The 27,968-nt window shown below is 41.6% G+C and overlaps 1 protein-coding gene across 5 annotated transcripts in view; it reads left to right on the top strand.

Annotated features, from left to right (window-relative positions):
- BIRC6 (baculoviral IAP repeat containing 6) overlaps positions 1-27,968 on the top strand; it is a 709,573-nt gene that overhangs the window by 99,974 nt on the left and 581,631 nt on the right. For all 5 annotated transcript variants that reach the window (XM_073627731.1, XM_073627734.1, XM_073627732.1 and 2 more), the window contains exons 5-10: positions 2,465-2,576; positions 4,458-4,540; positions 16,300-16,522; positions 16,607-16,767; positions 22,096-22,154; positions 23,478-24,872. In XM_073627731.1, the coding sequence (XP_073483832.1) occupies positions 2,465-2,576; positions 4,458-4,540; positions 16,300-16,522; positions 16,607-16,767; positions 22,096-22,154; positions 23,478-24,872 (2,033 nt within the window). The remainder of the gene's footprint in view (positions 1-2,464; positions 2,577-4,457; positions 4,541-16,299; positions 16,523-16,606; positions 16,768-22,095; positions 22,155-23,477; positions 24,873-27,968) is intronic.

The following is a 27,968-nucleotide window of genomic DNA, read 5'->3' as shown; positions in this document are numbered from 1 at the left end:
TCACCTCTGCGTTTTTTTTTTTTTTTTTTGCGCTGTAAACAAAAGAGCGACAATTTTTTGAAAAAAAAACTTTTTTTACTTTTTGCTGTAATATCCTTTTTTTCCCTCAGCTTAGGCTGCTAAGTATTCTTCTACATATTTTTGGTAAAAAAAAAAAAAAAAAAATCGCAATAAGTGTATATAGATTGGTTTGCGCAAAAGTTATAGCGTCTACAAAATGGGGGGATAGATTTATGGCATTTTGTTTTTTTTGTTTTGTTTTGTTTTTTTTGTTTTTTGTTTTTTTCTAGTAATGGCGGTGATCAGATATAGATAGATAGATAGATCTATATATATATATATATATATATATATATATATATATATATATATATATATATATATATATATATATATATATATCAGGACTTGGATATTGCAGCGGACAGATCGGCCACTTTTGACACATTTTTGGGACCAGAGACAATTATACAGCGATCAGTGCTATAAAAATGCACCGATTACTGTATAAATGTCACTGGCAGGGAAGGGGTTAACTTAGTTCCCTCATGTGTGTGATAACTGTGGGGTTGGGACTGATTAGGAGGAGAGAGATCGGTGTTCGTACTTAGTATGAACACATGATCTGTCTCCTCCCCTGAGAGAACTGGGATCTGTGTGTTTACACACACAGATCCCAGTTCTCGCTCTGTCACGAGCGATCGCGGATGCCCGACGGTCATCGTGTGAGCCGTGGGTGTGCCTCCGGCGGCGCGCACACGGCTCCTTGTGGTTAAAAGGCGAACCGACAAGGTGACTCCTTTTCGCCCACTTGTGCCGTTCTGCTGCTGTAGAACTGGTTAATTACCACTAGGTGTTTTATTTTTTTGCTAAATAAACAAAAGACTGAAAATGTTGAAGACAAAAAATGTTTTTTTTCTTTGTTTCTGTTGTAAAAATTTTGCAAATCTTGCTTGATAAATTTAGGCCAAATGCCCGCTGTCACAAGAAGGGGGGGAGGAGGAGCAGCAGCTAGAACACGTTACATGTTCCATCCTAAATACGGGTGGAACATGTTCTAAAGGTTAAATTAGCCTTTAAGTTCCATGAACTCCTGCTGCCTCTCTGGTGTAGTTTGAATTACAGGCAGTTTTTCTGAAAATGCTGCCTTGGAGGTCCTTTTTTACTTTTTATTATGTCCCTGAAATGCATTTTTAGGACACTCCCATCTTCCTCTGACTTTGTCAATGGTACCAATATGCTGCATGACAGCTGAGTGTTTCCCAGCCTCACCTAACAATCTATCCGATCTGCTATGTGCTTAACCTGAGCACCTTGTAAACATATTTTGGCTTTCATGGACTTTGTGACATATTGCCCTATCTGTCCTTCTTATAGAGTCAAGTCATACCACCGTTCCTGTTGGACTATAGTAATGGGGATAAATGTACCCAAGATTTGGGATTGCATTTTACACAAATTTAGTGTTTTTTTTGTCTTCTCTTCCTGACTCTATTTTATTTTGAGCACTAGTTGTTTTCTAGCTGTTTGTGATCTCCTGCTCACGGATCACACAGCCCTCGGTGTCCTCTCCTCTTGCTCCCTGGTCACATAGTATCCTCTCCTGTTCCCACTCACTGATTTGTTTCCTCCTGCTCGCTCACCATGCGGCTCCTGGCATCCTTTCCTCCTTCTCCCTATCTCAGGGTCTTTGGAATCTTTTGCTGCAGCTCACACGGCTTCAGGATTCCGCTTCTAATTATTCCGTTTGCTGACCCCCCCCTGTGTTCTCTATTCCTTCTGCTCACAGTGCCCCTGTACTCCGGTGCCCCAGTCACTCAAAGCCCTCAATCACAATGCTGCCAGTTGCTCAGCACTAGTACTCACAATGCTCCGTTACTCAGCCCTCGGGACTCACAATTCTCACAGTCACTCGTTCAGGGTCGGCAGAGCCCCCAGTCCAGCGATCCACTCACACTCCTACCACTACTAATTCAAAGCATCACCATTCACTGCTAGACTCCCAATGCACTCCTCTGCCACTCTGCTCTGCATGGCTTCTTAGTCAGCTCAGCTCTGCTGCCCAGCCTCATACAGCATTCTCCCTTCCTTACCTCTGTTTCAGCTCTGTTCCCGCTCAGTGTCCTCCCAGCGTATCTGCTCTGGACGAGGTTCTGCACACAACTGTTGTAAATGGTTGCAGAAGCTGTTTACAAGCTGCCCTTAAATTGTGCCTGTCTCTTTCGGGCTTTAGGATGTTTTAGTGCATTAAATATGAGACTCTAATGTTTAAATTTTTTTTTATCTTAACTTGTAGTTTTGAGACTTCCACATGAACCGAGCAAGCACATTTACTGTAATAGGATAGATTCAAGATGTTAATTTACTAGACGCTATAGATCTTTTTTTCCCTTGGGCTTTATCTTTTGTTTTTGCAAACTATATGCTCCTAAGCACTTTTTCTTTTTGTAATGTATTCTGTTAGGTCCTTGATGTACAGTGAAGCAAACAGGCGAGAGACCTTCACATCATGGCCTCATGTTGGTTACAGGTGGGCTCAGCCAGATCCTATGGCTCAAGCAGGTTTTTATCATCAGGTAAGGTGGTTAAGCAGTTTACACTGTAAACCTCAAACTGCATGGACTAACTGGCTTTCATGTGTGAAGTTTATATACAGTAGGACCTGAGGTGTTGCACAGTAGGGCTACTACAGCGATATGCTCCTCATAACCTCTGAACACAAAGCAGCATTTCAGTTATGATCTCGCATAACCTTGCCTATTCCAATTGAAGCAGCGCTCCATTTTGCTAAAGTGGTGTAGATGGTAGACTTAATTGAGGTGTAGATTAATTTGCTTAGGTTTTGAAGGGTAATAGATGGGTACGCTATCTGAAATTGTTTTGAGATTTTATTTAGAGGGGTTAAAAAAGGCATGAGAATAAATCATGCAATATGACTTGGAAATAGATTTGACTATTCCAATAGTCTGTTCATAGGCTTGGTTGGGGGGGAAACTTCAGTGATTTACAAGTATGAGTAGATATCTTAAATACAGTATATAACAGATGCCTATCACTGTTGAACTGCAGTGACAAAGAATAGATAATAGAGTTATGTAGGAGAAGAGGGAGAGAGAGATTATAGGGGTGGGTAATTGAGCAAGGAAGAGGGGATTGATCAGGGGGTGTTGTGGGTCAGCCAGAGAAATGCATCCTGTCTGGTAATGGGTGGTAATCGGTCAAAGCGCAATAGGGGCGGGAGATCCATGGGAGATGTGCCCTTTTAAATTTAGGGCTTTCGATTTAAATTGGTCACATGATTCACATGGCTCTGAACTTTTCTCCCTTATTTTTGTTTTGAGCAAACATTTGTTCCGTCAACATAATGTCATTATGTCATCATGTCAGCACTTCAAACCCTTCTCCCAAGGTAGGGATCATTTCTGATTTCTGGTGCTTGGGAATAATCTGTCTATCACCTATCAGGAAGAGTCTGAAAATTGATTTTCTTCACAGATCTTATTTTATATTGATGATGGATATCTGTAGGTTGTTGCACTAAGTTGTGACATGACAATCATGATAGATGGTAAAGGTTGTATTTTTCAGAATGGGTTTTATTGGAGGCAAACCCATCAAATAGGAAAGTTGGCTAACTTGGTCTTGATGGCAGCGCCAACATATTCGAGGCAGATAGGAAATTCCTAGCAAGCTTTGTGGAACAGTAGTAACATTTTGTTAAAATGTTGTAGTTCGTCCTGGAAAGGGAGTGACTATAAATTCTTCATGCCAATCTTCATCTAAAATATATATTTGACCATCTTTCCCTCTGTAATTTAGTTAATCTGAGACAATTGGGTTATGCTGTTGCCTACTGCAGCTGTGTGAACACTAAAAAACAAAAAGTTGTTGGCCAGTAAGGTATAACCCTTCCTTCTCCCAGCATGCTTCAGTTTTTGCTAGTGTTTTAAGCTCACCACACAGGTTACAATTTGTTCATATCATCTACTAAAGATTATGTAGTGCAAGGGCCCGCCTAATTGGATGCAAACTGATGGTTATGAGGTAGGTGCTCATATTACATAATTTTGGTAAAACTAAAGTTGATTGTACGATCCCCCCCACTGTGCTATTGTCTTCTGATGAGGGACTTGTCAACGAACACATTGGTTGCAGCCATTGGCTGCAAATGCTGATCGGATCCCGATCAGCTGCTGGGTTTCCAGCATGCTTGTTCGACAAAAGCCGGTTGGGAGCTGTACACATGGGCAAAAAGTTGCCCAGTAGCTGCCGAAACAACAGTTTTTCTGCCCATGTGTAACTAGTGTTAAAGTACAAAAGTCTTTTTATACTTTAACTGCAGCTCAGTTTTAAATAATTCATGTAGTCTATGTAATAAGCCAATGTTCATTTTCATTGTCTTTATAGGTATAAAATTCTACTTTAAATTTTAAGAATTGTTATTTATATTTTGACAGCCAGCATCCTCAGGAGATGATCGTGCAATGTGTTTTACTTGTAGCGTATGTTTAGTCTGTTGGGAACCTACTGATGAACCTTGGTAAGTTAAATTTTGGTCTTAAGTTTTATTGTGTTTACTGTTACAATCTTTAATGTGTATTGTCTTGAGCATTTTGCCTGTTTCACTTGTTAAATTTGGTATTAGTGTAAAATTCAATTTTTAAAATTTTTTTTTAAGGATATAATTTTTAGAACATCTGATTTTTATTTATTTTTTTTTTTTCTGTACATGTGGACCTTTTTTCCTCTCCTCCTTTTTTTCTCTCTGGACACACTACAGGAAGTGAGGGAAAATCCAGCGCTGTGTTCACTGGTACAGGTGTCAACACTGCAAAATATTCCTTTACCTCCTGTTCTAATGTCAAATTTTGGGTTTGGCTTTCACTTTCTTGTCCCATTAGAAGTGAGGGTGAGTATCCTCTGCATTTAAAGAGGTTGTAAACCCCTGAAGAAGAAACAAAAAACCTGCAAAACACAGGCTTAATGAGCTAGTATGCATTGCATACTAGCTCATTGTGAAATACTTACCTTAGAACAATGCCCTGCAGTGCTGCCTGCACTCAACTCCCACGGCCGACATCTTTCACCTGAGTAACTTCCGCTTCCGCCGGGCTCCGGCATTGTGACTGGCCGAAGCCGCGATGACGTCACTCCCGCGCATGTGCGCGGGTGCCGCCAGTCATGGCACGGGTACTGAACAAACACAAGGGGCCAGTTTCTTTAGTGCACATACGCCAATGACGTCGGCAGCAGCGCATATACTGAATATCTCCTAAAACTGTGCAAAATATAGGAGATATTTACAGTACCTACAGGTAAGCCTTATTATAGGCTTACCTGTAGGTACAAGTGGTGTAACAGAGTTTATAACCACTTTAAGATTGTATTGCTCTGTTGAACACAGGTTCTAGTCTTCATATTACTTGACATACCTAAAGTATTTTGGCTGGAATTTCACTTAAAATGATGGTTGTGGAATTTCTTCTGAAGGCAGCATCGACACTTGGGCCACGCTTTGAAGCCACATTAATCCCAGAAGCAAATATTTATTATATTGCACCTTACCAATTCTTAAATGTGATGGCTGCATTCGTTTTCTTTAGGCTTTCTTCCTTCTATTTTCATTTGATGATCTGGGCAGAGTCTGTTTTTCAAAATAACAGGTTCTCGTGCAGTTACAGGGATGAGGCAAAACATTTAATCCAGCAGGGGTGCTTAAAATGATCTGGAAGTCTCGCTGGTCCCATCCTCGCCGCGGTGCAGTGTGGGTAGGCCGCTATCAGCCATGGCGTCCTGTGCCCTGTGTGTGTGTGTGTGTGTGTGTCCGCACGACTCTGCGCCCCCTCGAACGGAGCCATGTGCCGGCAGCGCTCCACCCTCAGCTGACCTGCAGAGCCAGCCCCGCTCCTCAACACACAAGTCTCCAGTTACTTATATCAGTCATGTCGCCAGTATAGCAGAGCTCCTCCCCTAACCTTGAAAGGCATTGCAGAATGAGTTTTATATGTATTGCAACTGTACGATAAGGTTGATCCAGAAAAGCTCACCGTCAACTCCCTTTTAATGGAAGACCTAGGACTGGATAGTTTGGACCAAGTTGAAATAATCATGGCGATGGAGGATGAGTTTGGTTTTGAGATCCCAGATGCCGACGGTGAGAATTTGATGACCCCACAAGAGATAGTAGATTACATTGCAGATAAGCAGGATGTATATGAATGAAGTATATGTAGAAAGTTCTTTGTTTATTGTAGTTGTGCTGAGCGTATTCTTAGCACACCTGCATGTTGTGCCACCGCGGCTTCCGTCACCACTTCTTCCAGGATCCTGTATTTAAACTGTCTGAATGTGTTGGCCTTTAATAAAATGTAAAACCAAAAAAAAAACAATATATCTGAAAGGAAAGGGTTAATCCCTGAATGTGTTAAAGCCGCCAGCACAGCAAGAGACAAATTAGTATTTGGTGGAAAAAGTTATGTGCAGCGCTAAAAAATGAACAAACCTGTATGGTTATAGTGCAATCTGAATAGTGAACCAAACATTAAAAAGTGCCTATGTCCTTATTGTGTCTATCATAAACCCTGTTGAACATGTAATGACACATGATATCAAACAGAATACATATACTCCTCCTTTAACGACTTAACGGTTTAACAACCACACGGACTTATGACCAGCTCTCCCCACCCTGACGACCCGCTTTACATCATTGTATTCTACAGTACAGAATGTTTGTGCTCTGTACTTATGCAAATTAAAACAACATTATTAAGCTTGAGTTTTCTGTTTTTAGACCTTTTTTGTGCAGTAGTTAAGAATGCTTAAAATGTTGATTACTTGTGGCTCCTTGTTTAACGACCAATTTGTTGTAACGGAACCTGAGTGAAGAGGGCCTGAATATAGAAAAAATATATAAAAGTCAAGAAAAAATTGTCCAGTGCATCCATATGTGGAAAACAAATGTTTGAGGTTTTCAAGGAAGGAAAGGGAGATTGAATCCCAATGCAAACAGTAGAGATCATATGAGTGAAGGAATCCACCACCAATTATGAAAAGGAGTGGACTCAAGTTAATACCCCATGAGTCAACCAAGCAGAAGGAGTAATCACACCAATGGAGGAGCTTCCACACCGCTAGTGCCGGCCGCAATGGGTGTGCACCGCCGGCAGCCTGGGTAGAATGGGAGTCCTCCTCCCAGTGATCACAGTGGGGAAGAGAGAGAGCCGCCCAGGTGATCAGACGCAGCGCAGGGAACACAGCGATAACAATTTTCATTTCAATTGCAGTGTTCCCCACCACTCGCTGTCAGATACAGCCCCCCCTCCTGCTCCCGGGACTTCGATAGTCAGATCACCCGTCCAATCCCGGTGACGGGTGATCTGTCAATCAAAGTTCCCCGGACTGTATATGACGTTGAGCGACGGGAACACAGCAATTGAAATGAGAGCGGTTATCACTGTGTTCGCTGCACTCTGATCACCTGGGCAGCTCTCCTGTTTCTCTCCTCCCCTGCACAGGTAGGCTGCATAGTGGGCGCACGCTGCCTGCATGGGTGGGTGCACGCTGCTATGTCTGGATTGCACTCAGATTATAGAGAAACAGGGAAACTCCACATAGTGTAAATTTGTAGATAACAATTCTATTGTAAAAAGGTCAAGAACACTTGCATGTCCATGGATAAAAAAAAAAGCGCTTAAAATACAATCAGCAGAACGCAATGGCACCAACAGAGCTTGACCCTTCAAATTGAGTGTTTTCCACAGGCAGCTTTTTTATAATTGCTTCTTTCATTGAATAGGTCCGGGTCATGGGTAGCTTCAGGCAGGCCACGTATGTGGATGTTCTGTTTCCGATCTCTATTCTCTGTCATCTAGCTGATCCAATAAAGAGTTTAGGACTTCTTCATGGTGTTTATTGGAAGAGGCAAAGCGGTGACAGTTTGCATGAGATCATCAAGGCTTGCCTCTACTACTTCAACCCTGTGTCCCAAGGCTACATTGTCCTTCCTAAGCCCCTCCACGGCCTGCCTACATGGCAGCTTCACTGCTGCTATCAGCTGCTGGATGTCAGCCTTTGTGGGGAGCACCCTAATGTGTTCCCTTAGGTCCCAGTCCGCCTCTGCTGCATCCATTTCTGAGGGTGGGGAGAACCTTGACCCATGGAGTGAACAGAAACTGAAGAACTCAAGCACTGTACCTGTGGTGTAGCCAAAGTATCTGGGGAGCATGCCCATCCTGTTCCTTCAGGACTGCTGCTGTGACTAACATGATATTTAAAAAAAATCAAACTATACAGATTAAATATTAGTGTGCTTTATGATTGTTTGGGGGTGAGTTATAGGAAAGCCTAGCCTTCCCCTTTTAAATTCTATTCTTTAAGCAGATATAAAGTAGAGATGGATGCAGATAAACCAGTACAAGGTATGTAGTAGGATTTTTTTTTTTTTTTTCTGTGTATCACCTGTAAAGGTTTACAACCACTTTAATCATACCGGACACAGGAGTAGTGTTCATAGACCCCGGTTATAGGCTCATACCTGCAAAATATTGGACACTGGCAAATCTTTTGAGGACCAGTTTTTCAAACCAGCTATTGCTGCAATATGTTTGTCTGCAGATGACTGGACTAGGGCATTGAACAACCAACACAATCCTGTATTCCAGGACCGAGTCTTAACTGAGCAGTTACAGCATTTAGCTTCTGCTCTGCTCATTTGTGTGCCCTAGTACAAGTAATGTCAAAAATATCCAGAATGGCTCTAATTTTCATTCACATGTGCAGAATCTTGTGGTTTAAAGCCTGGTCAGCTGAAGCTGCTTGTAAAAGACACCTCACACGTATGCCCTTTTGAAGGAGAATATCCCCTTGGTGAGCAGCTTGACAAATTCATCCAAGATGTCACAGGAGGGAAGGTTCTTCTCCCACAGCAGAAAATTAAAAAAAAATAAAAATATAACTCCTGAGCTTCCACCTCTTCCAAATTCTTAACAGCCTCATTCATTGCACTACCCAGGCTATGAACTTCAAAAGTTCAGCCCTTCCTTTTGGCATATGTCTTGGAAACTTCTGTCTGCTTTTCTCTGGGTCACTGACATCCCAGGTCTGTGGGCTCAATCGGTGGTTTTAAAAGGGTACAAGATAGATTTCAGAAATCTACTCCCTCCCCACTTCTTTCAAATGAACCAAGAACTGCCCAAGGACAGTTGGTTTTTCAGGATGCCTCGAACCATCTCTTGTCCCAGGGAGCAATAGTTCTAGTGTCTGGTAACAAAACAGGTTTGAACCTGTCTTGTACAAAGCCCACTGGAGGCAATATCTTAACAAATGCCTTCAAATTACAAAATTTTGTATTGAATCCGCAAGGTCTGTTTTTGCTTGCCTGAGACGATAGCTACTTGGCATCCATAGATGCCTATCTGTTTTCCATTTATCCATCCGTCTGCATATGTCTCCTACTGCAATCACTTCTAGTTCGTCGCACTGCTATCTTAAGCTCCCAGAGTATTCACAAAGGGACTTGTACCACTTCTTGGCTTTCTAAAGGACGCGGGCATCCAAGTCACAGAATAGAGGACCTTCTCTTGAAGGACGCCTCTCCCTTTCAGCCATAGGACAATTCAGATTCTATAGACTTTCAGTTGGGTGAACTTCCAGAAACCTGTTCTCCGGCCTGCTTTTCATCTGGAATACTTGGGCCTGATCTTGGACGCATCTGAAGCAAAGGTATTCTTTACAGAGAAGAAACTTATTTTTTACTGAGATCATGCTTGGGACTTGAGGTAAAAAAAGATCACTTGGTAAGATATTCCATAAGAGTTTCAGGTTTTATGTTGGCCTCCTATGGGGCTGTTCCATTTTTTTTTTAAACTTTGAAACCCCTACAACACAACAATTTGTTGACAAGCATGGTCTTTCTCTTAAACTTCCTCTTCCTCTGTCCAGCTGAGCACAGAATGCCCTAGCTTGGTGGATCTCCAGCCTAGCCTTGACATTGAGAAATTTTAGTTCTCCTTTTTCACTGGAAAGTGACAGATTTGGCTGTCTCTTTCAAATACCTCTGACCTCACTCTATTTATCTCCCTTTATTCAAGGTGTTTCTCAGATCAGTCATCCTTTGCAGCACCCTGTGCTTCCTGGGACCTCAACTTGTTTCTCAATTCCCCACAGAAACAAACACATGAACCCATGAGGGAGAGCCCCTTAGAAGATGACCCCTGCAGTGTGCCCTTCTTCATTGCTTTCACGTTTATCAGATGTGTGTCTGAGCTGGCTGGGTCGCCCAAGACCATCTTTTCTTCCCAAGATGCTATCAAACTTCCACCTTGGTGTCCATACATAGTCCTTTTTATCCTTGTACTCTACTCCAAAGCAGCCAAAGGAAATTGCGCTTTGTTAGCTGGACATACTGTAGTCTGTCATCAGGGTCTACCTCAAAGCAACAGTTTCTGCTAGGAAGATAAACTCCCTATTCGTCTTACCCTCAGGACCCCACAAGGCACATCCTACTTCAAAATCTACTATCTCCTATATGGATAGCTCATGGCCAGAGCTTCCATTCAGCAGTAGGGTTAGCATGACAGTTGGGCAGCCAGAATTTTTAGGTGGTCATCAGCATTAGCATTGTTTGTTATCTTGACATGAGTTTTTTTAATTTCTTTATTTCTCAGTAGCTGTGAGGCCCTGTGCCACTTGCATGTCTGAACACCTTTCCATTCTATTGACATGTAGTGTTATTTACCAATGTCTGGAATGTCAAAGAATCCCAGTGTGTCTCAGGCAATATTGGGTTTAACCACTTCAGCCCCGGAAGGTTTTACCCCTTTCCTGACCAGAGCACTTTTTACAATTTGGCACTGCGTCGCTTTAACTGGTAATTGCACGGTCATGCAATGCTGTACCCAAACTAAATTTGTGTCCTTTTTCTTCCCACAAATATAGCTTTCTTTTGGTGCTATTTGATCACCTCTGTGGTTTTTTATTTTTTTGTGTTATAAACAGAGTGACAATTTTGAAAAAAATATCAAAAAGTAAAAAAAAAAAATATATTTTTTTAAAAATATCCCCAAAAATGTTTTTAAAAATTGAATTTTTTCATCAGTTTAGGCCAATATATAGTTACATATTTTTGGTAAAAAAATCCCAATAAGTGTATATTGATTTGTTTGCGTAAAAGTTATAGCGTCTACAAACTATGGGAAAGATTTATGGCATTTTTTATTTTTTACTAGTAATGGCGGTGATTTTTGCGGTATTGCGACGGACAGTTCGGACACTTTTGACACATTTTTGGGACTATAGACATTTTATACAGCGATCGATGCTATAAAAATGCACTGATTACTGTGTAAATTTCACTGGTATGGAAGGGGTTAACACTAGGGGGTGATCAAGGGGTTAAATGTATGTTCCCTCAGTGTGTTCTAACTGTACGGGGATAGGACTGAGTAGGAGAGGAGACATATCGCTGTTCCTACTTACTAAAAACAAACGACATGTCTCCCCTCCTTTGACAGCACAGGGATTTGTGTGTTTACACACAAAAATCCCCCTGCTGGCGCTTGTGCACGTGATCGCGTGTGGCTGGCGGCAATCGTGGCCCGCCCTCTGGCTCTTAAAGGAAACCCTGTTTAGAATAGTTTTGTGAGCTGTCATTTTAGATAGATTGCTGAGGTGCTGAAATGTCTGTGCTTAAACCGTATACGGTGCTTAACCTAAATAAGTACACCCATTTTGATAAGTAAGATTTTAATCAATAGCTCAATGGACACTATATCAATTTACAAAATTTTGACAACAGTTTTATAGAACATTTTGTTTAGCTCATTACATGAAAGTAAGGTTAGTAATATAACTTGGATTACAAAATCTTCAGTTTTACTCATTAGTTGATGCAAATGCAAAAACGAATATACCCCACAACAAACTACTACATCTAGTACTTTTGTATGACCTCCATGATTTGTAAGGACAGCACCAAGTCTTCTAGGCATGAAATGAACAAGTTGGCAACATATTGCAACATCTATCTTTTTCCATTCTTCATGACCTCCATGAATGACCTCTTTTAGAGTCTGAATGCTGGATGGAGAGTGATGCTCAACTTGACTCAGAATACCCCATATGTGTTTGATTGGGTTTAGATCAGAAGACATACTTGGCCACTGAATCACTTTCACCCTGTTCTTCTTCAAAAACTGCAACAGTAGCCTTAGATGTGTGTTTTGGATAAATGTCATGTTGGAAAAGTGCTCGACGACCAAGGGCACGGAGTGATGGTAGCATCATCTCTTTCTTTATAGAGCAGTACATCTGTGAATTCATGATACCATCAGTGAAATGCAGCTCCCTGACACCAGCAACACTTATGCAGCCTCACAGATTCACATGGCAGGCACCATGCATTTTTCTTTGTACTCAACCTTTGCAATGCCATACAGTTTTGAAGCCATCAGTTCCAAAAACATTTATCTTGGTCTCATCACTCCAGAGAGTCCCAGTAGCCTTTTTCAGCATGGGCCCTGGCAAAATTCTAGGTGGGCTTTTTTTGTGCATGGACTTTAGGAGAGGCTTCCTTTGTGGATGACACCAATGCATGCCATTCCTCTGCAGTGTACGCCATATTGTGTCACGGGAAACAATCGCCCCAGTTTGGCTTTCTATTACTTTAGCTAACTACAGTGAACTTGCATGGTGATTTTCTTCAGCCCTTATCAGAAGATGCTTCTGTCGAGGTAACTTCTGTGTACGGCTTGCACGTCTCTTTGAGATAGTTGCAGTTCCATCATTGGTAAATTTTTGCATCACTTTTACTACAGTATTCTGACTGATAAGTAAAGCTTTGTTGATCTTGTAGCCTTCACCTTTCTTGTATAAAGAAATTTTCTTTCTCAGGCCTTGTGACATTTCTCTTTCATGTGGTGCCATTGCTGACAGCATGAAATGGGAAGGGGTTTTCTTTAAGTAACACCCTTTTATATTCAGCTGTCTGCTGGACACCCGTTTAACCACTTACGGACCAGCCGCCGTCGTTATACGTCGGTACTTTGACGTAGAATACCAGGGTCGTGGCAGCAGATAGCCCAGTATTTTCTGAAACGGTAGGCGGTTCGTTTTCGGATAAAAGTGGTCTCCTCGGCGGTCTGTATTCCGCCCAGTGGTCTTAAAGGGGAAGTTTTTTTTTATTTTTTGAGGGAAAAAGACATTTTATATTAAATTTTTTGTGTGTAAATGTGAGATCTGAGGTCTTTTTGACATGTCATGCTTTTTTTCTATTACAAGGAAAGTTTATTCCTTATAAGAGGAATTAAAGTGACCCAATTTTTTTTCTTAACCACTTCAATACCAAGGAGCTTTGAGCAGGTATATCTGAATGATGCCTGTAGTTACAGATATCATTCAGATATTGCCGGTTTCAGCCGGCGAATCTCTACACCATAGGAACGATCATAGCGGCCGTTCTGCCGCTTGATCGTTCCTATGGGAGGCGAGAGGGGACGTAATCCCCCCCCCCCCCCCCCCTCCCGCCGCCCTCCGGTGCCTGCTCCGACTCACCGTTACGATCGCTGAGGCGGAGAGTGGATCCGCCGGCGCCGGATGTAGATCATAGAGATTTCCGGCGGACCAGATGGTCCCCGGAGTCTCTATGATCGTCGGAGGCCGGGCGCGATGTTATGACGTCACGCCCGGCCTCTCCATTCAAAAAAACGTCCCTGCTTCGGCTTGGAAGCGGCGATCGTTTTTATTTATTTTTTTTATTTCAGGCTTCCCAGCCTAGTGGTGAGATATGGGGTCTTATTGACCCCATATCTCACTATTAAGAGGACCTGTCATGTCATATTGCTATTACAAGGGATGTTTACATTCCTTGTAATAGGAATAAAAGTGATCAATTTTTTTTTTTTTTTTTTAAAAAGTGTCAAAATTAAAAAGAAAAATATATAATTAACAATAAAAAAAAAAAAAAAAAAATTTTTTTAAAGCGCCGCTGTCCCCGTGTGCTCGCACGCAGAAGCGAACGCATACGTAAGTCCCGCCCACATATGAAAACGGTGTTTAAACCATACATGTGAGGTATCGCCGCGAACGTTGGAGCGAGAGCAATAATTTTGGCCCTAGACCTCCTCTGTAACTCAAAACATGTAACCAGTAAAAATTCAAGCGTCGCCTATGGGGATTTTTAAATACCGAACATTGGCGCCATTCCACGAGCGTGTGCAATTTTGAAGTGTAACATGTTAGGTATCTATTTATTCGGCGTAACTTCATCTTTCACAAAATGCAAAAACATTGGGCTAACTTTACTGTTTTTTTTTTTTAAACACAAAACAGTTTTTTTCCCAAAAAAAACGCGTTCGAAAAATTCCTGCGCAAATACTGTGTGAGATAAAAAGTTGCAACAACCGCCATTGTATTCTCTAGGGTCTTTGCTAAAAAAAAAAACATATATGTTTGGGGGTTCTATGTAACTTTCTAGCAAAAAAATGATGATTTTTACATGTAGGAGCAAAGTGTCAGAACTGGCCCGGTATTGAAGCGGTTAAAAGGACAGTGTAAAAATAAAAAATAAAATACCCGTATTTATGGGCGTATAACACGCACCCCAAATTTAGGAGGGAAGTTTAAGGAAAAAAACTTGCGTTTAAATGCCCATCAATGCAGCCTTGTCAGTGTCCATCTGCAGCCTTGTCAGTACACTGCCGTTTAAAAATGGCGCCGCCGTTCTTGGCAGCTCTCGGCAGCTTTTGGATGCACTCGGCCGCTCTTGGTAGCTTTCGGCGGCTCACGCGGGACTGCGAGAGCAGCCGAAAGCCGCCGAGAACGGCCGAAAGTGGACGAAAGCCGCCAAAAGGCTCACAATTGGCGGGGATCGGCGTATAACATGACGCACCCACGAGTTTCCCCTGATTTTAAGGGGAAAAAGTGTGTGTTATACGCCGATAAATACGATAAATAAGAAAAAAACAATTTTTTTTTTTTATTGTGCAGAAGCGAACGCATACGTAAGTCGTGTCCACATGTGAAATCTGTTTAAACCACACATGTGCGGTATTGCTGTGATCGTTAGTGCGAGAGCAATAATTCTAGCAAAAGACCTCCTCTGTAACTCAAAACTGGTAACCTATAGAAATTTTTAAACGTCACCTATGGAGATTTTTAAGGGTCAAAATTTGTCGCAATTCCACGAGCAGCCCCAATTTTGAAACCTGACATGTTGTGTATCAATTTACTTGGCATAACATCTTTCACAATATAAAAAATAATTGGGCTAACTTTACTGTTTTTTGTTTTTTGTTTTTGTTTGTTTTTCTCATTCAAAATAGTGTATTTTTTCCAAAAAAAATTGCACTTGTAAGACCGCTGCGCAAAGATGGTGTGACATTGCATTATTACAATTGCATTGCAGTATTGCAATGGCCGCCATTTTATTCTCTAGGGTGTCTAAAAAAATATATATAATGTTTAGGGGTTCTAAGTAATTTTCTAGCAAAAAGAAAAGATTTTAACTTTTAAAGAACAAGTTTGAAAAATAAACCTGGTCCTTAAATGGTTAATCATTAGACTCACCTGTAGTTGAATTCTTTAATAGTTTTTTTTTGTTGTCTCAAATGTAGCTTTTGCTCCTAAGACTTTCATTGGGGTGTATTCATTTTTGCAATATGGTCGTGAATGAATTTGTTAGGAAAAATACTTTTTTGTGTGAGCAAATTAACAAATCTTGGTTCTAATCAATGGCCCGCATTTGTGGGAGTATTTTGTGGTATAGTGTCCCATAGAAAATGTTGATACTGAAAGTAAAGGTTTTCTGACCAATCTGTTGGGATGTACTCATTTATGCTGAGCACTGTATCCTTGATATTTTTTTGTTTTTTTTCTGGTGTCCTTGTCATTTTGGGGTAGTTAATAAGGGTCTATAATATAGGGATATAGAAGCTGCTTTTGCTGACCTCTACCTCGAATCCTTGGCAGTCTCTGCCTTCAATAGTTTAAATCAATGACCCGAAGCAAGTATGCAGCAAGTGAAATCATAATGCCTGCATATTTATTTGGCTTTGGTAAGTGACTTAAAATTATTTAACCAGCAAAATTCCTGATATCCAGCATTTTTATGGCAGCAACAGCAGCTCTGTATTTCCCTCAGGACCATTTTCCTTTAGACACTTTATATTCCTGTACTAATACATGCAGTATCTGGACAACCGTCCGTTTATTTAAAGACATTTATCATCTTTAACTTGTAATTATATCTACTGTGGCGTAGCTGTCCATTTCCAAAGTTTTTTTTTTTTTTTTTCTTTACAGGTCAGAGCATGAGAGACATTCTCCAAATTGTCCGTTTGTGAAGGGTGAACACACGCAGAATGTACCCCTATCTGTCACCCTTGCCACATGTCCTGCCCAGTTCCCTTGCACAGATGGCACTGATCGAATAACCTGTTTTGGGGTGGGGAATTGTCCTCACTTTCTAGGTGCAGCAACAAAAAGAGGCAAAGTCTGTGTCTGGGATGTCTCAAAACTCATGAAGGTATTAGCCTTTTTATAAACGATATGTTCTGAAAAGTACTGAAGTGCTATTTTGCTTGTAATTAATCTTTCAAATTATTTTTAGGTGCACTTAAAATTTGAGGTAAACCCATATGACCCTGTTATCGTGCAGCTCTTGGTTCTCTCTGGAGATTCCACTACCACAGTAGAACCTACGAGGCCGACATTGACATGGTTAGAAGGTTCATCCAGCTGTTCTGATATCCCAAAATTAGAAGGTGACAGGTAAGACTATACCCAATAAATATGATGATGCTTCTCCCTTTTCTGTTTCTCTTCTGAACTGGAAAAACAAAGGGAGACTCTAGTTGTAGCCTACATGGACTTTTATGTTTGAAAGGCTTTTATTTGTAAAGGCCAGTGTGATGCCAGGCCTATTTATTTATTTTTTAAATCAAAAACAAGGTCTTTAGTGTATATAACAAAAGGCACCATACTTAAAGCGGAGGTTCACACAAATTCATAACTTAATCTTATCCCCTTCAGTTCATTGCATAGATGTTCAAATGACCCAAGAAAATTTTTAGCGCTGTAAATACCTTAGTATCGTAGTTTATTCTGGCATTTTCTGTCTATGACTCCTGAGGGAGTAGGCGTGTTTATTGCTCTTCCCCGGCGTTGCACTGTTTCCTGGGAGCTAAGTTTCAGGCTTCCCAAGAGTCAGTGCGGAACGCCGCTCTGCGAAATCTCGAGAGATCTAGGAACCGTAAGTGACGCTAGTCACATCTGAAAGCTTTGCTTTATCTTTCTTTTTTTTTTTTTGTATAGGTTTAGTTGCCATCACAACGGGGCGGGAACTTCCGACAACGACGCCAGTTGTGATGGCAACCCGGAAGTTTACGGTGCTGCTCGCCATAAACACTGAACATGCGCGGGAATGAACGTTGAATGCTGGGAGCTCAGCATTCATCCCATCCAGGAAATCAATGCTTGTGGGCTTCACATGCCCACAAGCAAGATGGAAACGGCCATCATCACTTTTTATAACTTCTTCTTCTTTTGTACGAAAACAGAGGCTGATATATTACACCCAAACAGTGAGTATTACTTTGTGATTGGGAAAGTGTCCCAATGACTTACAGTGGGGACGGAAAGTATTCAGACCCCCTTAAATTTTTCACTCTGTTATATTGCAGCCATTTGCTAAAATCACATAAGTTCATTTTTTTCCTCATTACTGTGCACACAGCACCCCGTATTGACAGAAAAACACAGAATTGCTGACATTTTTGCAGATTTAATAAAAAAGAAAAACTGAAATATCACTTGGTCCTAAGTATTCAGACCCTTTGCTCAGTATTTAGTAGAAGCACCCTTTTGATCTAATACAGCCATGAGTCTTTTTGGTAAAGATGCAACAAGTTTTTCACACCTGGATTTGGGGATCCTCTGCCATTCCTCCTTGCAGATCCTCTCCAGTTCTGTCAGGTTGGATGGTAAACGTTGGTGGACAGCCATTTTTAGGTCTCTCCAGAGATGCTCTATTGGGTTTAAGTCAGGGCTCTGGCTGGGCCATTCATGAACAGTCACGGAGTTGTTGTAAAGCCACTCCTTCCTTACTTTAGTTGTGTACTTGGGGTCATTGTCTTGTTGGAAGGTAAACCTTCGGCCCAGTCTAAGGTCCTGAGCACTCTGGAGAAGTTTTTTGTCCAGGATATCCCTGTACTTGTCCGCATTAATCTTTCCCTCGATTGCAACCAGTCCTGTCCCTGCAGCTGAAAAACACCCCCACGGCATGATGCTGCCACCACCATGCTTCACTGTTGTGACAGTATTGGACAGGTGATGAGCAGTACCTGGTTTTCTCCACACATACCGTTTAATTAAGGCCAAAAAGTTCTATCTTGATCTCATCAGACCAGAGAATCTTATTTCTCACCATCTTGGAGTCCTTCAGGTGTTTTTTTTTTTTTTTTTTTTTTTTTTTTTTTTTTTTAGCAAACTCCATGCAGGCTCTCATGTGTCTTGCACCGAGGAGAGGCTTCCGTCGGGCCACTCTGCCATAAAGCCCCGACTGGTGGAGGGCTGCAGTGATGGTTGACTTTATACAACTTTCTCCCGACTGCATCTCTGGAGCTCAGCCACAGTGATCTCTTAAAGCGGAGGTTCACACAAAAATGGAACCTCCGCTTTTCTGAACCCCCCCCTCTGGTGTCACATTTGGCACCTTTCAGGGGGGAGGGGGGTGCAGATACCTGTCTAATACAGGTATCTGCACCCACTTCCGGGAATAGACTCCTGCGGGAGTCACGCCCCCCCCGCACCCCCTGCTGTCTCCTGGGAAACGTACAGGTCCCAGGAGATAGCAGAGACCAGTCGCGCAGCACGACTCGCGCATGCGCAGTAGGGAACCGGGAAGTGAAGCCGCAACGCTTCACTTCCTGATTCCCTCACCGAGAATAGCGGCGGCAGCAGCCGCCGAGCGATTGATCGGCTTCGGCTGCCGACATCGCTGGACTCCAGGACAGGTAAGTGTCCGTTTGTTAAAAGTCAGCAGCTGCAGTTTTTGTAGCTGCTGGCTTTTAATATTTTTTTTTTTTTGTAGGTGGACTCCCTCTTTAAGTGCAGCATGAAATTTTTTTGTAACCTTGGCCAGATCTGTGCCTTGCCACAATTCTGCCTCTGAGCTCTTCAGGCAGTTCCTTTTGACCTCATGATTCTCATTTGCTCTGATATGCACTGTGAGCTGTAAGGTCTTATATAGACAGGTGTGTGGCTTTCCTAATCACGTCCAATCGGTATAATCAAACACAGCTGGACTCAAATGAAGGTGTAGAACCATCTTAAGGATGATCAGAAGAAATGGACAGCACCTGAGTTAAATATGAGTGTCACAGCAAAGGGTCTGAATATTTTCTTTTTTAATAAACCTGCAAAAATGTCAACAATTCTTCTGTGTTTTTCTGTCAATATGGGGTGCGGTGTGTACATTAATGAGGAAAAAAAATGAATTTAAATGATTTTAGCAAATGGCCGCAATATAACAGAGTGAAAAATTTAAGGGAGTCTGAATACTTTCCGTTCCCACTGTAAAAAAAAAAAATAATAAAAAAAGGTGGAAAGGAGGCCCAGTATACACTGTCAGACCTATTTTTAATAAGACCAGTATTACCCCCTCCCTGCAGGACATCTCTGAAAATACTCCACACTGTGGCAGAATTGCATGGTTTATTTTTTAGAAAAAGTAGAGTGCATTGTTGAGCTTCCATTGTCCTGCCGTATGTTCTTTGCCAAATGCTTCAGATTATGCCGAGCACTGTCGCATGTCAAATGAAATCATCAAATGCTCTTAAACAAGTTAAATGACAGTTCTCCTAGAAGCAAGTGAAAGTGTACAACAGAACTTAAAGTATAACTTGGGTCAGAAAATTAAAGTGGTTTTAAAGGCAGAATGTGTGTTGCACTAATGCATTCTCAGGAAGGTTAAAAAAAAAAAAAAACCTGGGTGCAGCTCCTCCAAGCTCCCCCTTATATTACCCAAGCCCTATCTCAATCCAGCGCTGTACAAGAGCAGCAGCTTTCTCAGCTCACGCTCTCTTCACTGGAGATCGAGGCAGGAGCCATTGGCCACTTCTGCTGTCAGTCACAGCCACTGAGAAGAGAGCTGGGATGGGGCTGAGCCATGTGTGTGTCAGAAGCACAGCTCGGGAGTATCCCCCATAGCAAGGGGCTACGTCCTGATGGATCACTTCAGGCTGCAGGTATCGCTATGTAAAACATTAAAAATAAGTACCTATACTGTTTGAAATCCAGTAAGGCCCTGTCTCACCCTGCTCTGCATATGCTCAGTTCTATTTCTCATCACTGTGCCTAAAAACAATCACTAGAGACTGATCAGCTGATAGCTTTAAGATTTACTGTTGCTGAAGGGGGAAGAGCAACAGAAATGATGGACTCTGCCGAGGGAACACAGATTAGGGAGCGAAAAAAAAAAAAGCGAGAGATGACAAGACAAACCGTGCTGCCAGGGAGATACAAAAGAGTTGGGCTCAGTTAACATATGCGAATTGGATGCGTTTTGAACCGCATCTCATTTGCATGACGTGAACCAAACCGGCTTTCTATGGAGGCCGTTTCAAATACTCTGGTGCAGCAGCAATGCGTTTTGAATAGTCTTGTGCGTTTTCTGAGCACTGTGGTATGGTTCAGGTGCCAATTCCAGGATCAATGCCTTCTATGGGAGCGCATTTGAATCGCGCATGTCATCGGTTTGAGAAAACGGAGAATGTACCTTCCTTCCCTCTGTGTTCTCCAGTTCACACAGGTGGGCAGCTATAAAGCCGCTGGGACCACTTCTACATTAAAGCCCAACGCCAGCTGAAAGTTTTGGAACCGGAATCATGGCTACAGCTGCAGCCATAATCCCGGTAGAGCCACTTCAACCTGAGGACGTACAGGTTCTTCCCAAGGAATTGAAGTTAAGGAATCTGCTTGGTTGACAACTAAAAGCAGTTGTTCCCAAACTTTTCTGTGTTGTCACCTCCTACAAAATTATCACTTTTAAGGATGAAGAAGTCTATTTTTTGAACCCACACAATAATGCGGATGAACAAATTGAAGTTAAAAAAGCTCCAATTTGAAGGATTATGTCTTCATGAACCATTCTTCTGAAATCTTTAGGTCTCTAGCAGCAAGATATCCATAACATTTTTAATAAAACAAACCTTTATAAAATTTATGCGTGAAAACCTATACAGTGATTGTTGATGCGTTATAATGATTTTAAAAGGCTACCTAGCTCCTGGAATATGTCCAGCCCTGACTTGAGTAAGAAGTAAAAAGGGAAAAAAGGACTTACCACAGGTTGACCTAAGGTAAGGACATTGAGGTGACAAATGAGGCATTTTATAAGAATTTCAATCGTTAATGGAAACCTTTGCTCATAAAGGCTGCCATCATTGACATCTTATTCTGCAAATCCTAGTTAGCTGGCTGTCATGCTTAACCTCTGTTTTCAAAACTTCTCATCCACCCAATCCTAGCGCATCTGTGACAAAAAGGGATTCTGGATATATTGCCTGCATATTTGTTACTCGCGTTGATGCCAGAGAGCCATGCAGCTAGCATTTTAGAAGATTATAATGGCTGCCTTTGTATCTTTCTCAGTACTGGAATGCTTTAAGACAATTTTCTAATTTTGCTTATACAAGAGTAAGAGCACAGCAAATCTATACCCTTTATACCTAGGAAGTTGGGCACTAGGATAGTTTTCTTTTCCTGTGGTTTACATGTGTTAGATTTTGGCTAATTGATTTACAGTAGTTTTATCTCTTATGGTAGATTCCATAGACCTCTGAGCTGCACCAATTATAGTTAAATTATCCATTGGATACTATTATAAATGGCAGGTATGCATAAGTATTATATAATGCTGGTGGGTTCTATACCCTATGTTCTTTATCATCTGCGCTACATATTTTTATCCCTGTGAGCCTAAAGGTTGGTGGAATGCTGCATTTGTCTTTTTTTCTTTTCACATTTCTGGATTAAATAGTTTTGAAATTTAAATTTCTGCTAATGTTGCATTATTTTTGCTCTCATTTTCCTTTTCAGTGATGATCTGTTGGATGATTCAGATAGTGAAGAGCGTTCAAGGTCTGATTCCGTAACAGGTATGTTGTGTTCTTTTCTGATAATAGCTTGGGTTGGGTTTAGTCCTCTTAAGAAAAACAGACTCCTGACTGTCTGGACAACCCTGTTTAAAACATTTCTTATTTTTTTTTAACTGGTAAACAGAGAACATCTTAGAAAATAACTATCTTAAAGGGGTTGTAAAGCAGTAAGAAGAGGCGGCAAAACTGTAATCCTTGAAGTGTCGTTTATTGGTACATCAGAGTGACAATAAAACAAAGCGAACGTGTTTTGGCAATAGCCTTAGTCGTAGCTAAGGCTATTGCCGAAACGCGCCCGCTTTGTTTTATTGTCACTCTGATGTACCAGTAAACGACACTTCAAGGATTACAGTTTAACCGGCTCTTCTTACTACTGTTGCATTGGAGTGTGCCTCGGCACCTGTGAGTGGACCTTGTCTAATGATTGAGTTGTCCTGCAGAGAGTGCTGTTACCTTTCCTCTTTTCCTTAAAGGGGTTGTAACGGCAGAAGTGTGTTTTTTTTTTTTTTTTTTTTTTTTTTTTTTTTTTTTTTTTCCTTACTGCGTTCCATGCATTAAGATGAAAAATCTGTGTGTAGCAGCCCCCCAGCACTCCCCTAATTACCTACGACAGCCGCGGGAGCCAGTGGTGCCGCTGTTCTATCCCCAGCGATATCTACGATCCCCCTCAGCCATCCAGGATACTCCTCCTGATTGCCTGAGATAGAGTAGCAGCGGCATTGGCTCCCACGGCTGTCAGTCAACCACTCGGGAGAGGGGCGGGGCCAGGCCAGGGCTCCATGTCTGAATGGATACACTGAGCTCTGACTCGGGTGCCCCCCTGTAGCAAGTTGCTGGCTGAGGGGAACTCAAAGGAGGTAAGGGCTAGGAGCAGCGAAGAGGGACCCGAGAAGAGGAGGATCCAGGTTACTCTGTGCAAAACCAACTGCACAGAGGAGGTAAGTATAACATGTTTGTTTGTTTTTTTTTGTTTTTTTTTTTTTATAACGAGCCTTTACAATCATTTTAATGTTGAATACCTGTCTGATTGGAAAATGGCGGAACGGTCTTGGTTTGCCATGTGTTTAAACATAAATATACCTAATATATTCTGCTTAGAGAAGACAAATCACTACTACATATCCAGGGGTTAGTATTCGTAACTTTGTGACTGCATGTTATTCTGTTTCCTTTAAAAATGGCCACTGTACAATCATTTGTTGTAGGATGTGTGTTGAGCACAGTGGTGAGTAGATGATTTTAGCTGCAGTTTTCCACCTCTCCATTTTTTTAATGTATTTATTTTTTATATACAGAGTTTTTAATCTTTTCTTTTTTGCACAGGGCACACATCTCAGAAGGAGGCTCTGGAGATGAGTCTGGACATAACAGCTCTTAGTATACTCCAACAGCCAGAGAAGCTACAGTGGGAGATTGTTGCAAATGTTCTTGAAGATACTGTAAAGGATTTAGAAGAACTTGGGGCAAATCCTTCCTTAGTGAGTTGTAAAAGTGAAAAGACCAAGGAGAAGCACTTGGAGCAGCACAACATTCCTTTTCCTTGCCTATTGACTGGTGGTTTATTAACATACAAGTCCCCAGCCTCCTCCCCCACTAGTAGCAACTCTCGTAGGTCACTTGATGCTTTAACCAGGACTCCAGGTGAGAGCTCCTCAGAGCAGGGTTCCACCGACAATGAATCTGGCACGAACTCTGATCTTAATTCTCCTTTGGTAAAAAGGACTCTACCTGTGTTGTTGCTGTACAGCATTAAAGAGGCTGATGAAAAAGCAGGGAAACTATTTTCTCAGATGAACAATATTATGAGCAAAAGTTTACATGATGATGGATTTACTGTTCCACAGATCATTGAGATGGAGCTGGATAACCAGGAGCAGTTGCTTCTTCAGGACCCACCCGTCACCTATATACAGCAATTTGCTGAGGCCACTGCCAATCTGACATCCCCTGACACAGATAAATGGACATCTATGGTTCCCAAGCCTGGAACACTTGTGCAATGCATGCGGCTGCCTAAATTTGCAGAGGAGGAAAATCTTTGTGTAGATTCCATTATTGCTTGTGCTGATGGCATCCATCTTTTAGTAGGTTTACAGAAATGCCCTGCCGAGTCCTTGAGTGCAATAAATCAAGTAGAGGCCTTGAATAATTTAAACAAATTAAATTCTGCTCTTTGTAGTAGGAGAAAAGGAGAAGCTGAACATAGCCTTGGAACTGTAAATGGAACAAGTATTAATGTTATCCCCTGTGAGTCTTCAGCAGATGTTCATGATCCTTTAATAATTCAGCCAGACCAGAGAAGTGTTAGTGGTGGATACCTGTTGATATACAAAATGAATTATACCACCAGGATAGTGACTTTAGAGGAGCAGCCAGTAAAGATCTTGCATATTAAGGATCCTCAGGATGCACTTACCTCACTTATTTTATTACAGCCTGATATTTTAGATAACGGAGAGGATGAGTGTGAGGAATCCTCTGAAGATGCTCCTCTTGCGCCTAAAAATCTCACCAGTAAAGAGAAGAAATCTGATTTGCTGAGCTTGGGACATTTAGTAGTAACAACTCAAAGTGGATTTGTTAAAATCCTAGATCTTTCTACCTTCGAGGTCATGGCTAGGGTTGATCCACCAAAGAAAGAAAGCACAGAGGAAGTGGACCCTTTTGTTTCAGTTGTGTACTGTTCAGGCACTGATAGACTGTGCGCCTGTACTAAAGGTAAGGAACACAGCTTTGTGGTAATGTTCTCTTTTACAAACTGCTGATAGGAAATTGTTTTGACAAACCATGCATTGGCCCTTTTAGAACATTATTCATCTGTGGCAATGACTGCCAGAATGAATGCCTTTGTAGTAATGTTTGTGGAGTATTCCTTCTGTTCTATATTTATTTCTTTTGGTTGTGCTAAGGTACCAAAAACACCTCATCTTTGTGCAGACCTAAAAGCCAAGTTTAATTAAAATAAAGAAAAAAAAAAGTCAGGACAAGGTACAGTACTTATTGAGACGTTTCCCACTTGTCTTAATTAATAAGTCTATTGTACAGATATCGACGGTCATGGTTGAAATGACATGTCATCTGCCTTTCTCCTCCTGTTTTTCCACCTGTTTTTTTTTGTGTCTCAGTGTGGGATTCAACTATCCCCTTGGGTTTTAGTAAACCTAATCTCCCCCCCAAACCCCCATACTGAGCACATACTTGGTTGTCAGGACCAGCACTGTGTAGGCTGAATTTAAATGTTTATATCCAAGTACAAGGATTCCCCTCTACTTAATCCAATTTCAGGAGCATTTTTCTTTTTTGCAAGTTAAAACCCTCAGGCTCCCATAATGGCAGGGGGAGGTTCCTCCTTTCATTTGGACTGAGTGAATGTAGGGTTGGTGCCCTTAATGTTTCCAGTGCAGGAATCATTTTTCCTTTAGGGATGTAGTAAATTATTAGTCATCCATCAGTAATGCCCCTGTCTCCCAGCTCATCAGTGTCTCTGGCTCACAGAAGCTGTAGGGGTAGAGGAGGCTTTAAGTGTTAGAGGAGCCACATGACTGCAAGCTTTTAAAATCCATCATGGGTCAGCAGTTTTTGTCAGACAGCATAATAAATGGAGAGGCTGAGTCAGGCACAAAAGAACTTGCCTTTCCTCTTCACTGGTGGTATGTAGGCATTGGGCACTGTGGTTTTTCCTTATCTTCCTGGCTGTAAAACCCCTTAATAGGTCTTATAAGGTCTACCGGGTACAGCAAGTTCAGAGTAGAATTAATATTTCCTGATTGTACGTAATATGACACAGAGGAGTTAAAGCGGAAGTAAACCCATCCATAAAACTGTTTCATTTCCGGCACGTGCCGGAAATGTAACACTCCCATTGCTTGTGCTCTCAACCAAACTGTCAAGCCATCCAATGGCTGGTGTCATAACTGATCACATGTGAAGCATCATGGCAGATGTAGATTAAATAAAGGCAAAGATGGCAGCTTCCTTGGCTGAAAATGATAGGAGGGTTTACTTACACTTTAAAGTGGTTCTAAAGGCTTAAGGATTCTTACTTCAAGGCAATTCTCTACATTAGGGTATAAACCCTTCTGTGCTGCAGGATTCTTCCACCCCCAGCCAACTTATACTTACTAGAGCTTGATCTCAGAGTATGTCCTGTATAGGTAATATCCCAAGCAGGTATCCAATAATGTCTGGCAAAAAGCGTGCACCGACTGTGATGGTTAATTGGGCTTGCCCAAGGAGAGGTAATGGACATAGTTTCTCTAGATGATGGACCTGTCTGTCTACTGAGAGAACCTTTTCTGCCTTGATGCACTAATTTCTATTTGAATTTCCTTTCTCTGCTAGCCTAGGTGATCTATAGCAGTTTTCCAGATGGATCTTTATGGATGCTTATATCTGACAGGGGCAGTAACCGCATTGGTGAAAGAACCGTAACAGCCTGTAAACTGTTTTGGTATTGGATTCTGCATGTGGCGCATTTGCAGGCAGTTACATCTGTGAATTAGTTGGTCTGGTGCTTTACGGGGCCATGGTCTGCTGCAGCAGAGCCCAGTTCCTCAAGAACTTTGGGTATGCCCATCATGGAGAAGGTGAAGATTGAACTGGTTTTCTTGCTCTGCTCCATGTAAGTGCCTCTATTGTGGAGAGTCCCCTGGTGCTTTCTCTCTGCTGTTCTGGAGCAGGAGAAACTGAGGATTGGGTGGCAGGGAAATGGGTTTGGCAGGTTCTGGCTGCTTGAAAACACTAGGGTTGCTTGGGGCATTTATTAGCACAAGGATCGTGCCACTTTTGGGCATACTGATTACTACTTTTTTTTTTTTTTATTCCGTCTTCTGCGGATACGAGACCTGTTGACACAACTGTGTAAGTGAGTCCTGCCTGCCTGTGCTTTTGCAGGTGCCATCTTTGAAATGGCCCTTTTCTATCGGAAAGCAAGCCGAGTAGGACACTCCCAGAATGTGTACTGAGGGCAGAACTGAACACTGGCCCTATTTTGTTTCTCGCTTTGGTTTACTTACACCACTCATGTGGCATTCTCAGATTGGACCTTGAATGGTATTACCTGAAGCAGGGGGTCCAGTTCTGAGGGGCAAGCCAGATTGCTTGGAGTTTCAGGGCTTCTATTGGCATCTGATCTTCCCTTTACCACCATGTCCCTTGAACTAACAGGGAGTCCAAGACAGGCTGGCGTCTGTCAATTAGTATTTTTCACAACACGACTCCAGCGCTGGGCTGGATAGCCACTGTTCCAAGGATAGCTTGGTTATGGTGTTCAGAGACCTGGGACAAGCCAAGGACAGTTTATGTTGTTCTTGGCTCCAATTTTGATTTTACTGGATAATCCAGCCATCCTTCTTTTTTTTTTTTTTTTTTTTTTTTTTTTTTTTAAAGGTTCCTAATTTTATATATATTTTTTTGTTGTAATTTTACCTTTTTCAATTTGTTTTTATTGAGCAATATTGCAAATTGCATTGGTGCAGTCAAGTCATCATGCAAAATATACAATGGTACTATAGATCAACAAGTTACTTTTAGCATATTTTAGGCATACAAGATGCCATCAGAAGTTATATACCATAAATCTTTTCCCCAGTTGGGGGATTTGTACTTTTTTATAAAACTTAAGGGGTCAAGAAAGAGAAAGGAACTAAAAATGGGTGTAAAGAAACAAATGTAACATAACAGATACCCTAATATACCAAAGCAAAAGAATTGCAAGAGGCAAGATCCTATTGGGCTTTCATATTATTACATGTCTCTTATCAGGAATATACAAGACCAACATTTCCAATTATTACATTTTTGTAGTGAGTCCGT

This window comes from Aquarana catesbeiana, linkage group LG04 (genome assembly GCF_042186555.1).
Source record: "Aquarana catesbeiana isolate 2022-GZ linkage group LG04, ASM4218655v1, whole genome shotgun sequence".
Lineage (NCBI taxonomy): Eukaryota > Metazoa > Chordata > Amphibia > Anura > Ranidae > Aquarana > Aquarana catesbeiana.
The sequence above is the reverse complement of the archived record's forward strand: the minus strand, read 5'-3'. Positions and strand labels throughout refer to the sequence as shown.